This window comes from Lytechinus variegatus, chromosome 2 (genome assembly GCF_018143015.1).
Source record: "Lytechinus variegatus isolate NC3 chromosome 2, Lvar_3.0, whole genome shotgun sequence".
In the NCBI taxonomy this organism is placed as follows: Eukaryota; Metazoa; Echinodermata; class Echinoidea; order Temnopleuroida; family Toxopneustidae; genus Lytechinus; species Lytechinus variegatus.
In genome coordinates this window covers 66,721,438-66,737,155 of record NC_054741.1, presented here as the reverse complement: position 1 = coordinate 66,737,155, position 15,718 = coordinate 66,721,438, and the positions used below count along the sequence as shown (strand labels likewise).

At 38.0% G+C, this 15,718-nt stretch overlaps 1 protein-coding gene across 1 annotated transcript; it reads left to right on the top strand.

Annotated features, from left to right (window-relative positions):
- The first annotated feature begins 3,633 nt into the window (after positions 1-3,633).
- LOC121408722 (lactadherin-like) lies at positions 3,634-15,408 on the top strand. Its single transcript, XM_041600329.1, has 3 exons — positions 3,634-3,975; positions 9,990-10,136; positions 14,354-15,408. The coding sequence occupies exons 1-3, from the start codon at positions 3,640-3,642 to the stop codon at positions 14,495-14,497; spliced, it is 627 nt and encodes a 208-aa protein (XP_041456263.1). The 5' UTR covers positions 3,634-3,639; the 3' UTR covers positions 14,498-15,408.
- The last annotated feature ends 310 nt before the right edge of the window (positions 15,409-15,718 follow it).

The following is a 15,718-nucleotide window of genomic DNA, read 5'->3' as shown; positions in this document are numbered from 1 at the left end:
AAATCTATGACAATTTTTGTAACAAAAGTTATGACATCCACCAGAAAACCGAATTTGTCATATCTCTGAGATAAGATAAGATATGGAGAAAAGACAATGTTCAGAATACCGCCCCTGGTATATTATCTTTATTTTCAGATCTGGGCTCCGTAACACAAAGATTAGCGATCAATCGCTAAATGAACTGACCAATCAATATCAATGTTACATGCGTATTTGGTTTAAAATACTGACCACGGACCAATCAGTGCGCTTCTTTCATATTTGTGTTACGGAGCCCAGTTCTCATGAATTTAACCCTGTTGCTCTGTAAACTCCGTTATCATTTGATAAATGCCCATTTCGTTCCGCTTCACGACTTTCTAGTATTTGTCCCCCTGGCTTGCTCAATACCACACGCGCCCTCCATCGTATTAAGCGAATACGCAAACTTTGCATCCATGGAACCGATGAACTTAATGGCCCGAATTCACAAAGGTGGTTTCAAAAACCCACGATTGAATCCATTGTTTATGCAGATTTCCTTATAAATTACGCTCAATAATATTGAGCGCGTGTAAACAATGTCCAATGCTGATGCGCGCTTCTGTCACAGTGCTCCAATTGACGCCTGTTACCATGGTTTGATTCTCTATTTTATTTATGAGTCCACTGTTTGAGTGGACTCATTATTGAAAACAGTGGACTCATGAATAAAATAGCGTGGATAACCATGGCAACAGGCGTCAATTTGGCGCACTGTGACAAAAGCGCGCATCAGCATTGATACGCGCTCAATTAAGGGTGATTTATACAGTAAATCTGCATACACCATGGGCTCAACCATGGGTTTTAAAAACCACCTTTGTGAATTGTTTTTACATTTCTAGCTGTATGTTGATCCCATCTCCCTGGCTGCCGAAGCAGTACTGTCATGCTTGGGCTGGGCGGAGATCATATTTAATGGGGCATTTCAAAAGATTTGCTAAAGTCCATCTAGGTGCTTCCAATCCGTAATGGAGTAATGTCACATTAAATGATTAATTCCCCCCAAAATAAACTGCAAACAATGTGACAAAAGTAATTAGATGGAATGGGCAGTCAATCCAAACCATATAGCCAGGGGCCGAAGCCTCTTGCTCCTGAGACTGAAACAGGGTTTCCCCTTCACAGCTCGCATACGGATGCAAGCTAGGGTTGTCATCCCCAAAGGGTCAGCTAGGAGTCCAACTAAGACAAGCGAGCAACCTTGACTTCTAGGCTCCTCTAATTGCCAGTGACGGTTGGTTTTCTTGTATTTTAATTCAATATATCCATGCGTTCTCTGACTTATTAGTGTCATTATTAACCTTTACATTTCTTTGCTTAGTTTACAGCGACATACAAAAAGTGAATTATCATGTCATCATAAAACAATGTGCTTTGGTTTTCCTCAGGCATTTCCAGGAAATTACGACAGCCGTAGTCATGTAGAATACAGCTTCTTTACACCCATCGTATGTAGATTCTTTCGTATCCATCCGAAGAAGACCTTGGCTTTTATGACCATCAGGTTAGAACTCTATGGATACGGCCCTATCAATGAATTATTAGGTGAGCACAATAATGAGCAGTTATGTCAATGTTTTCGGCCGAATTCGGAAATTACTGTAAATTTTTTAGTATTAAATTTGATTGTAATTTTACAACCAGCGGGAATTGTAATGATCAATTTAGCTACGTTAACATCAAATAGGGAATATGATTATGTTATGTTAACATCAACGGAAAGTCCACCCGAACAAAAAGTTGATTTGAATAAAAAGAGAAAAATCCAACAAGCATAACACTGAAAATTTCATCGAAATCGGATGTAAAATAAAAAAGTTATATAAGACATTTTAAAAAGTTTCACTTTATTTCACAAAACAGTTATATGCACATCCTGGCTGATATGCACATGAGGAGACTATGACGTCATCCACTCACTATTTCTATCATGTAGAATCTGTATAGGGCACGTATCCACCTTGTTAGGTGGTAAAGGCGCTCTTATAGTACACCGGCTCAGCATATGGACCTCTGTTACACCGGATTTCCTAAGTAGTCTCGGGGCGCCCCGAGACTTGTTACGCGGATTCATCAGAGACTGGTCCGAGACGGGTTCGCTGGATTCGCTACATGTGGAACGATTATCCAAACAACAAACACAGCGCGCTTGCCAAACCTTTCTTTGACAGCTTTGGTAATTCGATGTAAATACACAGAAAGCTGTCTCGGGGTGCCCCTAGACTCGGTAAATTAAGATTCCGGTGTAATAGTTAGTCAAAAAATTGAGGTCAACTTTTTGGAAACCAGTCTCGCGGGGCAACCCGAATCTGGTTTCGGGTAGGAAATCTGGTGTAACAGTCTACCGATTTCGGTAGATGCTCACAGCTTTTTTAGGATTTATTAAGTAGGATTTATTAAGGAATTACTGAGGAATATTTGTCCTCTGGCTCAGACAGAAGACAAAATCATATTTTCAGCATTTCTTCCAACGGCTGCTGTCTTGTTGACGCTAGCCTCAAAACAACAAAATTAATATGATTTTATTGCTTTGTCTTAATCTATACTATCCTTGCAGCCTGGGGATGATTAATAAAAATATGGACAGAATAAATTTAGCATCAGGCCTGTAGGTTTCCCGCGGGGGGATTCCATTGGCGGCGGAAGCCAGAAAATTTAGGGGGTGTCCACCTGAAATTTTTAGATGGACACAGGTAAAAAAATTGACAAGTGGCCCCAAAAAAGGTTTTGAACCTAAATTGTATGAGTTGTTAACCAAAAATTTTAGACAAGCCAAAAAAAAAAAAGGTCATCATCATAAATTTTTATGAGTTCGTAACCAAAAATTTTTTGACAAGCAAAAAAAAAAAAAAAAAAAAAGTCATCAACCTCAATTTGAAGGGGGGGGGCAACACACGTTTCAGGGGGGGGGGTCCACGTGAATTTAGGGGGGGACGCAGGAAAAAAAATTGACAAGCAAAAAAAAAAAAGGTTATCAAAACAAAATTGAGGGGGGGACCGTCCCCCCAACTAAAATTTAGGGGGGGGGGGGACACGTCCCCCCGCTTCCGCCGCCTATGGGGGATTCCATATTCCATTGACGAGTGGATACCATGCGCGATTATGGGGTCTCGAAAAGCACCCTAGACATGTTTTCTCCATATTCTGAAAATGCACCCCTTAACAAGTATTGGCGTGTGAAACCCTACCATTACTAAGTATTGGAAACAAAACGATCTTGGTAAGTATTACCTGAAATGAAGTACAGCGATATTTTAATTGTTATGTCACGGACGTCGGTTTTTACATTTACCTTCATCAATGGTCTAGTACGGCCCACCTCCCATAACTCGCGCAAATCGTACTCTAAACACGTACTGTTGACTATTGGGGAAGAAAAGGATGGAATAAATTACATCCTTTATAAAGCATTTTAGTCTTAATTTTTTTATACCCTCGCAAATTTGGCCCTAAACATGGAGCTCTCCTATCGAAATAGATACCTTTTTTCATTTAATATTGTTAAAACCCTTATTACTGTTACGTACGTAACGTGCGCTATTTTGAAAAAAATACTTTTTACGAGTTTTTTTTTTTTTTTTTTTTTTTTTTTTGGGGGGGGGGGGGTCGCGCATGGTATCCACTCGTCGATGTAAGTGCCCCAACAGGTATAGGCTTACACTTGTCTTGCTATCGATCTCTCAAAGATATTCCATTTGTTTATTCTTAATCATTTTTCATTTAGCTGATATGAACCAAGAGGAATCTGGATGTCCACATCCCCTGAGAGGAAGTAAAATGGGAGTGGAAGATGGACGAATCCCAGATTCTAGTCTTACTTCTTCATCGTATCGGATTATCGACGGATTCCCCCTTTCAGCACAAAATGGAAGATTGAACGGCGGAATAGATTCTAATAGGAACGCTTGCTGGCTAGCCGCTGATGACGACCAAGACAAATGGGTGAAGGTGAGTCTGTTTGTAAGTTTCCATTCTGTCTCAAAAGCTGGCCCTATTGTACCAATATGCCTAGGTAGTTTATTCACCGCGGTCTCCTTTGCTTTTGTACATTGCGTCAATAATGGGATCGTGTATGCTGGCTTTGGGACATGGCCCTTTTCCCAGCGTAAGCACGGGAGCTCATGAAGGTGCTCCAGAAGATCTGTCTTGCCGTATCTCAGGGCCTGTAGTGGGAATGTGAGATGCAGGTTTCTCCATAGCTCCGCAGGAGAGACAGTCAATTGCTTTACTGAGCTCAGTCGTAATTGATAGATCACCAGGCTCCTCCATCATATCATGACCGGAAGACTTGGGAGTCCAAGGCAGCGATTGTCACCCATGTTCTGGGGTGCGTACAGCTGTATGTAGTGTTGGAGTACCTACAAGTTGGCAATATTAACCTCACCTGTCTTAGACCTCAGGGGTGCTGTCCTGATTGTGTTGAGACCAGTAGCTGCTTTAATGTCACACACCTGCCTCCGCTACGTAGAGTATTTGTTGCACAGGCTTAGACAGTAGTAGTTGTTATAACTTGGCATAACCTTGTTTTTCATATATACACTATTTTTGATGGTTTCTTGTCAATTCGAGGGTGCTAATTACGAATCTGAATGATATGCCACTCGTGTAACCTTGTGCATTTTCCGCAAATTGGCAAAATCGAATATGGCCGCCAAAATATGCAAATTACCCATGAAAATCATAAAATTGCCCGCACATTGGTTATGAAATGTACTTATGTGCGTTACAGGAGTGAAACAAAAAAAAATTACAAAAAAATCAGTTTCTAGATATTCAAAATGGCCGCCATAGACCCATGTATTCTATATTATGTACAATATGAATGGGGAAAACTAAATTTCAAAGAGAACACGAAGTGCACGTATAATTGTGATTTTTTATGGGGCCTATCCTGGACTAATATGATTCCGCTTAAAAACAATATCGGTATCCACCGATGCAACCTAATCCGCCACTACACCGACCGCTCAGAGATCGGTCGATGATCTCGCGGCAAATTCGAAATCGGCCGGGAGATTACTTAAAAAAAGGACAGTGGCCGGTGGGAGACCGCCCGGAAATTGGTGGACCGTCAGCCGATGACCGAGATTTGGCTGAGTAATGGGTAATCGACAGACCACTGCTCGGTCACCGATAAGTCTTTGCAAAATCGTTGGGCGATGCCTAAATTCCAGCGGCGCCCGAGCATCGGTCGGTCGACGCTCTGAGTTCAGACTGATACCCCTTTCATAAACCTGTCCTCCAAGTAGCCGCCTAAGAGTAATGCTGATAATTCAATAAAATTGCGTTCATAAACTCCGAAAATAATCCGCACTATTTTTACGAGCGCGCGTCCTGAAAAAGGAGGATAATCGTCATGGCAACCGCACACACCCCCCTCCGATGCGGTTGCGTTGGAAAAGGGTGACCTTGTGACCGCTCCATGGCAATTATCGGCATTACTTTCGAAATGCGTTCATAAAGTCAAAATCTTGTCCCGATGCTGCTATTATGCGGATAATAGCAGCATCAAAATAATGCGGATAACTCTGGTCCTCCTCCGATTTTACGACCATTTTATGCTGCTATTAGCCGCATAATTGGGTTTATGGAAGGGGTATGAGTCTAAGGTCGGCCACTTTGAATGTCAAAATACAGCCTTTATCATCTACTTACAACTTATGACAAAATATTATATAGAAATAATGTTTTCAGACAGAATTTAACTCATACATCAAAATGCATGGATCTTACGGATAAACAGTGCTAACTATGATAAAAAAATATTTCATTCATCACCTGCAAGAAAGAGAAAATGTATTAAGTATGCCTCTCTACAATATTCATTCATCGAGCACTATTATATTCATTCATATAGTCAGACAAAGTCATATATTCTATAAAAATTATATGCCCCCTTTCACATCGTACATAATATATGGCCGATGACGGGCAATTTGAGTGGCATAATACTGCATTAATCACCTTTATGGTAGAAAAAAATATTTCGACAGAAATCATGTTTTCATTCTATATTTTAATCGTAGATCACAATTTCATGTATTTAAAGGTGTTTTTTTAAATAATTTGTTTACCAATTTGCATTGTGCAATACAGATAGGGCCTTTTGCGGCCATTTGGAATTTCAAAATACATAATTTTCACCTACATGGCAAGAAACACATGAACAGTGAAAAAGGATATATTTCATAGTAAATCTGATTTTCAGAAATCTTTCAGTGATACAGCAGTTATAATTTCATAGCCAAGGCAATTAAAAATCATTTGACCTCATTGATATTAAACACAATAAAGTAAGAGGCCTATGGCAGCCATTTTGAATGTCAAAATTCAGCATCACGTATATGGCATACAAAATTACACATATTGTTAAGAGCACTGTTTTATGGCAATGTTTTTTTTCTCTGAGAAAATATTTCACTTCGTCTGAATTACAGGCATTTTATCGTCAAAGTGCATGTAGTATGTGATTCCCATTCATTTGGTGGCCATATTGGATTTTAGGGAGAATTTACGGAGAAGGCTCAAATTTTCGCACGTCACATCATTCAGACTTAAAATCAGCACCCTCGAATTAACAAAAAAGCATAAAAATGTTGTATATATCAAAAAAGTTAATTGCCACCTCTAGTCTGAGCTATTGCTGATTTGCTAAAAAAGACAATAGATTTTCATCATACTATTTTCCACTTTCGACATAATTATGTTTCCCTTACATTGCTTTGTCACATGGATATACTCAAATAAAACTCACGTCAAACTTGTGCCATTCAGTATGATATTATTTACAATTTATTTCAGTTAATTTTGTTTGATTTCCAATTAGAAATAAAAATGGTTTCTCACTGATAAAATTCAGGACAAAAAAACAAACAATGTAGATTCTCCAAAAAAAAAAAAAAAAATCACTTATTTCCACTTCAAATTTACCTTGTCTCGAGACACCCAAAACTGATAAATATCTCTACAACTGAATATACCTTTGATCGACCTGTTTCAAAGTTTCATTTGTCTATCTTCAACATACCTTCAAAATAATTGGTTTGTTTTGCAATATCACAACTCACTCTATGAAGGATCCTGTACTGATCCACTCATAACCTGAATCACATTCAAATATAATATAATCAATATAACACTTAACTCCAACTTCTCGACCCTTTGTTCTAATCACCTATCAATATTAAACATTTCATTTTCAAAACACTGCGAACTCCATGCAGTTTACCATTTCACCAAAAACATCATAAATTCAAATATAATCAACTTCGCTGTTATCATCAGAGTTTTCTTTCTAAAACTGTCTTCTTTTCCTCTTAAACATCATTTGCCTCATCTCAACACTAACATCAACTGTGAGGATCCTGTATTGATCCATCCACGAACACAAGTATTTATATTCAACATCAGTCAAGGACTGAGATAAAAATAAAAAGCAACCTATGTTGAAAGTTCCTCTATAAAATCAAGTTTCTAAAATAACTTAACAATTAATGTCCATCGGACTATCATTCTCATCAGTGTTCATAGTTCTATTAATCATTCCTGCTTCAGTTCGACAAACAATCACGTGTATACGTCACCAAAATCAATGGTATCTCTTGTTCGTTTACTCTCGGTGAATCTCGGGGAATCTCGTGGTCCTTCGCGACTTTCGGAAATGCTCGGCTTCAATGACTAGAAGTCGTCAGGGAATTATGTCCCACCTTGGCACCATCTAAAATTTAAATAAACCAAAACCTTTTCTACAATATATCCTAAAACAAATATTTCTTCTCTTATTTGTAAATAACATTTAAATCCAATTCAAACTTGTCTGATTTTCATACATTTATCTCAGTTTTTCAAAACATTTGATTACTAACTAGTATAAGCTTCAACTTCAAATGTAACTTTTCAACAACATTAAAGTCTCTATAAACCCAAGAAAATGTATATTGATTTCTACAAAACTATCACAATAAATCACATTATATTATACATGTTATTTTTCTTCTTCCTTTTTCTTTTTGTATAACAAAAATTTAAGGATGGAAAAGTCATTTACACTCACCGATGACTTTCAGCAAAACAGGCTCAAAAAATGATTTAAATACTGCTTTCTGACCTCATGCAGGTAATAAAGATTAGCAGCTCACAAACTGGAAAATAAGGCTGCTCCAAAAGAAAATAAGCCTAGAGATATGCCTTCAGAATGGTAAGGAAAAATAGTAATTTCTCTACTGGCTTCAAAACTGCACATAAGCTGTGTGCTCACCGAAGTTAAAATGGTGTCTGCCAAAACCTAATGGAAAACTACTGCACACACACCCTTGCCCTAAACTATCCCAAGCAGCTGGTCAAAAGGAATGGATCCCTGCCTGGGACAAAAGGGACCTATCCAAGCACGGCATGGAAAAATCCACTGCCCTGGACAAAAGTAACTATTTCAATTAGCTATGGTCATCGATGGCAACCTAAATTAAAGAAGCTCTGCTCAGTGAAGAATAAAATCAAATTCCTGTCTCTATGCAACCTTGCTAGAGTACAAGATAAGGTTAAATGGTTTTGCTAAAAAAAGGACAAATAAATAAATAAAATAAAATGTATTTTCAATGTGACATTGCTTCTCTCTTCGCCTTTTGATGTGCGTTTGATCATTGACCTAATAGGTGCATGGTTTGATCTGTAAAATTTGAACGACTTTGTTGGGGATACTTTTCATGACAACATGTTTAACACAATTTGGTTTACTAAATGGACTTATATTTGCTCTTGGAGAGGTGAAAGAGATTTTAAACAATGGTTTTTTATTTTGGGATTCTAAACATTGCTGGGATTTCAGGATTTTACAAAAAAGAGAGCTGTCCTGAACATAAATAGTGATGTGTAACTTGAATGAAGCTAATCGTTCAACTATAATTCCTTTCCTGTTATTTCAAGCAAGTACTGATTTGCATGTTTACTGATAATACAGTGCGTATTTACAAAAAAGTTTACATTTTGAAAATGTCCTAGGAATTTTAAAAATATACAACGTGGGGGCAATTTTTTCGCATATATTCTTTGGTTTTGGGTCTCATCTATCAAATGAAAGTATTTTTTGACAGAATGTTACACTTGAGTGAGTATTGTCCATTTTGGGGGTTTTACTCCGCAGAAATACTAATTTTTACGCCATGTCGAGAAAAAAAGCAAAAACAAATTGACCCGGCTGTGGTATATTTTTAATATATATCTTTTGCATTTTTAGCGAATTGAAATAAAACAGATTCATAAATATTTTGTAACAACTTTGCCACCCATATTAACATTTTTCCCGAGGTAAGCACAATCTTTACCTTTTTATACAAGCTGGAGTTGAGGACATATTAAACCGAATGTAAACAAAAGTTTATTTCAAACATTTCCTTCTTCATTCTTTCACTATTTTCCTCATTTAAAGTTGGACCACATTTCATATTTCATTTCATATTTGTTTCTCCACATTTTTTCCAAGCTTGACAATGATTAGCAAACTTAAAATCAAGCAGAAGGCATTTCATATGAATCACAGTTCAGTGTAAATCAGATACCATCACGATGGTCTTTGTGTGTGTGCCGGGGGGGGGGGGGGTGCACTGGCGCTCAATGAAGTGTACATAACTTCAATTTAAACTTCCTTGCTAAAGTCCATGTGTTCTTCATGCCTAATTTTATTAACATAACTGTTTCCATGTTCAGCGCAAAACAATTTCTCACGAACTTTTCTAAAGTAAGTGGTGGTCACTCAAGCGCAAATATTTTTCAACAATCGTTTTTGCTTAAAGAGATCTGTACCCATGTTTAAATGTGATAAAACAAACTTCAGGATATTACAAAAATAAAATTTACAGAATTATTTGAAAGTGTAATTTTTTTTGATCCGCACTGTATATATTGAGATATGTTTTTTAAACTTGTTAATTCATTTCATTTTTTCTGCGAATGTTTTGACTGTTCAGATAGATGTTGGTCAAACCTCTCTCATAACCGGTATTATTGTACAAGGGCGACACATGGAACATCAATGGGTAACGTCTTTGAAAGTGTCCTATTCCCTGGATGATTATATATGGACATTCGTTTTGGAACCACAATGCAAACAAAATGTGAGTTACATATAAATGATACGCATTAAAGGGAATGTTGCACCACAAATAACCAACCCAGCAAAAATTGCCACCCCGCGACAATTTGTGCAAAAAATGACCTGTCACCCCTGCACAAATTGTTCTCTAATTTAGGAGACAATTCGTGGAGGAGAAGACTCCACAAATAACGTCTCCTTTTTACTTAACACTCAACTTACTTCTCTATATGAACACAGACACAAAACAAACTGACAAACAAACAAAATATATAGGTCATGTAGAGTTCGCAAGAAACTGTGTATCTTTCTATGTGTTAATAAACAACACTTTGAGAGAAACTGATGTTGGTATCTCACGCCCGAGATGGATTTTGGACTACTTTTAAACGGTTTTAAGACAATTTTGAAATTTGTCGCAGAGACGTCTTCTGAGGCCCCACGGGGGGGGCACTCGGTATGATAATGCATAGTAGTGGTTATATGCCGCGGAGGGGACCCCCATTTTTACATGACAAAAAACCTCCATTTGAGAACACTATACCCCAATATCCCTCAATCAATTCTCTTCTCCAAGTACGACAAACCCACTGCCCCAAGCATGGACCTATCCATGCCCCAAGCAAGCAATAATATTTAAGTATCAAAACACCTAGCTGTTTCTTGACCTCAATCCGAAGATAACACACAGCCCGATCGCGGTCCCTGCAAAGCATGCTGTCATGTTATTTACTTACTTACCTTATGTCGAGGTCGATTTTCTTCGTTCGAAATGGAAAATGGACTAACATTGGATTTCTGAATACAACATGCCTTTGAAAACGTGATGAAATATTGAATACAATAATTTCATTCCGAAGGTCCTACTACAGGCAGAGAAGTCTTACGTAATAGCAGCTCTTGTTTATTATTTCGTCCTTGGCTCAACGCTTATTTACTGGCCTGTGGAGGTGAACGGGGATTACCTGGCAAAGAAGGGTTTATCGGGGCTTGGAAATGTTTGTGAGATTCCAAATGAAAATTTGGGTCTGGAACCGCAGTTTGCAATCTGAACTGTGGTCTTTCTCCAAACGGGGGTTTGACGTAATGACACTCAAATTTCCGTTCCAATGCATATCATTTTTGTCTGATTGAGAAAAAGAACAAAGAAAGCCGCTCCAAAGCATAGCATTTTCGTCTTATCGAGAAAAAAGAAGAAATCCGCTCCAAAGCTTGGCATAATTTCCGTTACGCCGCTCCGGCCGTACTGATCTGCTGCAATGGTGAAAAGCGCCCACAGAGCGCTGTCCGACCATCGCCTCTGTGCTATAGCGCACCCGGCGCCCGTGCCGCCTGGCTAGCTGCATGCACGTTACATAGGGATGCATACCCACTAACACACAGGCGACCCGTTCCAAGGACCCCTGTTTTCACAAACATTTGTAGTTCCGAAGCCCGTTCCGAGGACTCTCCTTTTTACAATAAGCCCGCTCCAAGGCCCCCGTTTTTTGTTTTGCCAGCGGCACATACCTACACTACATTTTGGGTCCATTGCCCACCCCCTCCCGGGGCCCCACGTCATTTTCATTTGTCTCGTGAATCTCAAAAAACCGTCTCAAAATAGTCCCAAATCTGTCTCAGAGACGTCTCCAATACTTTTTTTCCCGTCAAGAATACGATCCTTTTCGTTTCCGTCGCAGAGACGTTTCCAATACTTTTCCCGTCGCGAAAACGTCTTTGAGACGGTTTGGGACTTCTTTGAGACGGTTTTGAGACGATTTTGGAAACTTGTCGCAGATACGTCTCAAAATAGTCCCAAAATTGTATTTATTTTTTTTTCATCGGGAATTCGATACTTTTTTCCGTCGCAGAGACGTAATATGCAGGGGCGGATCCAGAATTTGGAAATAGGGGGGGCGCCAGCGGCGAGGGAGCGAAGCGACCGAGCGGGGGAGGGTGTGGGAGGGGGGATACCCCCCTCCCACGGCAAGGACTTTTTCAAAAAATCATGTCCAAAAGTCGTATTTTGAGAGCACCTTTAGAAGAAAAATGCACACTTAAATCACTGTAACTTCATGAATAAAAGACACATACTGACTCATTTAGGAGCTGGTTTCCATGCAGTCACACACCGTATAAGCGGTCATTCAAAACATACATTTGGCAAAGGCTCTTCACTTGCTTGCATCGTGTGATAATTGAAACGTCAAATTTAAATGATACGAAACTGAGACTTGTAATCGATAAGTTCCGAATAATCCATTCTGTTTATTGTCATTTGTGTATTTACATTGTGTGTTTCAAACGAGAATTGTTTAGTCCGACTAAACAATTCTCGTTGATAATTCGTTGGAATGATTGCTTCGGCGAAACTTAGTTGGGGCGCCCTGGATAATATGCCTCTGAATCTACCAGAAAGTGTAAAAGTTAGTTTACATTAAATACAAATATGTCTGACCTATACATTTCAGTGAAAACGTACATGACCAAGGCAGAATGATAATGCTGCGCACGTGGCGCCCGATATAGGGCTTCATCTTTGAGTGAAGAATAATCTCGGGGATAGACATTATCATTCGCATCGTTGACACTTTCTCTCGCGATCTGTTACTTACAATTTACATGTATTTGCCATAAAGACGGACAAACGCATGATACAAAAAACACAAAATTTCGGGAAAAAATGATATCCAATCCAACATCTTCACACTGGTCACTGCACTGCAACTCCCGATTACAAGTGGTGCAACTTTCCAACCAATCGACTTGCGCGCCCTGGAATTCCGGAATTTACATAATTGCAATACAGTATGACAGAGGTGCATTTGTGCGAACACAAAGGCCATGAGCGTAAGTTAAAATATAGTTTTGACTAGATCTAGCCCTTGAAATTGACTACATTGTACCAATCCAGTAAATATAACCATCCAAAAAAAAAAAAAAAAATCCGGCGAAAATAGGGGGGGGGGGGGCGCGCGCCCGGGGCGCCCCCCTCTGGATCCGCCACTAATATGGATATTGCCGATTAACCATTCCGTCTGATTTCTGTAATGGGCGACAATATGTGGATCGGTGTTTCTCTATGCCGACACAAAAATTGAGACCGGCACGAGCAGCACAAATAGACCAGTTCGTAGTTACATCATGGACAAATTTGGTCAAATGACCTTTCATTTCATTCATTATGATAGGCAGATTTCAAAGCAAGATATAACATATGTATACCTTACATGAAGACATTGAATTATAATAGGTGACTAGAATAGCACACCAACGAAGACTCCATGAAGGTGTTTGTTGCATTTCTCCTTTGAATGCATATTATAGCATGTTGTACAATGTACTTGGCAAACTGTGAAATACAAGTCGTTTGTGGACACATTTTTGTTTTTTTTGGATGTAAATGAAAAACACAATTCAAAAGAGTTTATGAATAATCAAGACACCAAAGTTGGTGCTTATCTCGTTAAATTTTAAAACACCATGTCACTTTGCAAACCAATAACCTTCCTCTGATCAAGGGCAGAATCTTCTGATTATGCGTAGAATGGAACTACGTATACTGGCTTATTGTCGCAAGGCCACATTTTGTGCAGGGGTGACAATTTGTGACGTCAGATTTTTGCACAAATTGTCGCTGGTGAAAATTTGTACTGGATGACAATATTTGTGGAGCAACGGGGGGGGGGGGGTGTTACAACGGGCTGACATAAATTACATCTAAATAAAAGGAATAGAATTCACAGAGCAAAATGTGGAAATCTTTATTTCAAGCTATTGAATTTTAAACTTCAGCAATATTCTGTGAACAAAAGTTATGTACGTCGTCATGTCCCCACTTTCCTTAATCTTAAATGAAACCATAATCCTTAGATATTGTAATACATGTATGAATGATAATAATGTCACTAAACAAGTTTACAAAGTGAAAGTTCAAAGCGAGACCAGAAAAAGGCCGTACTGGTATATTGACTTTCAAACGATACAACGGTGATGTTCGTTATTCTGAAGGTTTCTTTGTCCGAAAACAAAATAAGGTTTGTTAGTGCAATAACAATTAATGTTTTTTGTATTATTATTTCAAAAGGGATTGCATTTTAATTCGTATCCACAGACAATGTGTATGTGTGTGTGTGTGTGGGGGGGGGGGGGATTGCGCTTGGGGGTACTCGCAAATTGTAATTTATCTTTACAGGTGGGGAGGGTCAAAATATGCGTATCATTATACGAATATCTTAATCTATTTTTGTTTATCACCAGGTCTTTTCTGCAAACTACGAAACTAACACTCCAGTGACTATTGTGTTCAACCAACCAATAACAGCTCGATATGTCAGAATTCACCCACTCACATGGAACCAAGACTGTGGCTTTAGATATGAAGTCCTTGGTATACAAGATTAGAAGAGAGGGAACGCTTAAAGGACAAGTCCACCCCCAACAAAATGTTGATCTTTTGCATGTCACTGAGTTGTGCATATCACTGATCTTTGAAAAATAAGCTAACTTGGAAAAAAGTCACAACTTTATTATTTTACATCCGATTTTGATGAAAGTTTCAGCGTTATGCTTGTTTGTTTTTTCTCGTTTTATTCAAATAAATGTTTTCCTGGGGTGGACTTAACCTTTAAAGGGTCACATTTTAGTCTTATCTTATAGTGAAAATCGCTACTTTTACATCATTCTCATTTCCGGTAATAGTTGATTATAATTTTGAAATGCAACTTAAATACGGTTAAATCTATTACCATTACCTACCTTTAATTATCAAAAAGTCATTAATTAATGCATTGATTTGTTCATTGATTTATTATTTCAGTAATTAATAAACTGATAAAATATCATAAAGTCTTTAGAAAATCAGTCAAACGTTATCATGACTTGTTATATTGTATTTTTTACTGATAGAAACTGGTGAGAAGAATGATTTATAATTTAAGAACAAAGTCCCTTTCTTTCTAATCAGGTGATAGGGCCTATAAAAGATATAATGGGAAACTTGAGGGCCATTATCATTAGTCCCTGATAATTTTTTTTTAAATCAAACGAAAACTTGCCCAAGATTATTAAGTGATGGTGAATTCTAGGAACAGTTTTTTTTTTATATATTTTTTTGCCTAAAATCATACATTGCCGATTGTAAATGTTTAAGCTATGAAGGTAAGGGTCATATGGTAACCCATATTCATAAGATTTTCAAAGATTCTTGAGAAAATAACGTAATAGAGATAGGATGATTTCATGTTACTCCGCATGCTTAGCAATTTGGATTTCGATAGGATAGTTTTGCTCTACAATTGTGGGCGCTTTCAACTCAGTAAATACTATTATGAAGAGTTTTGTCTTTGTGCGTTTATATTCGATACTCGACTATGATACCATTTGATAAATCAATACGTTCGAGGGATAGTATTGAACTTGTTTTTGAAATATGTACATAATATATAAAATATGCAGTGTTTAACGGAGTTATATCACAATGTATGACTAATGTTTTTGAAATTCATCAAAGTTATTTAAAAATAATTCCTCCACTTTTTGCTGATGATACTTGCTCACTCTCACAACACAAAGATATGTATAGACTTATTTCATTCAAATAGTTTTGTCGCAACAGGCAAGAAT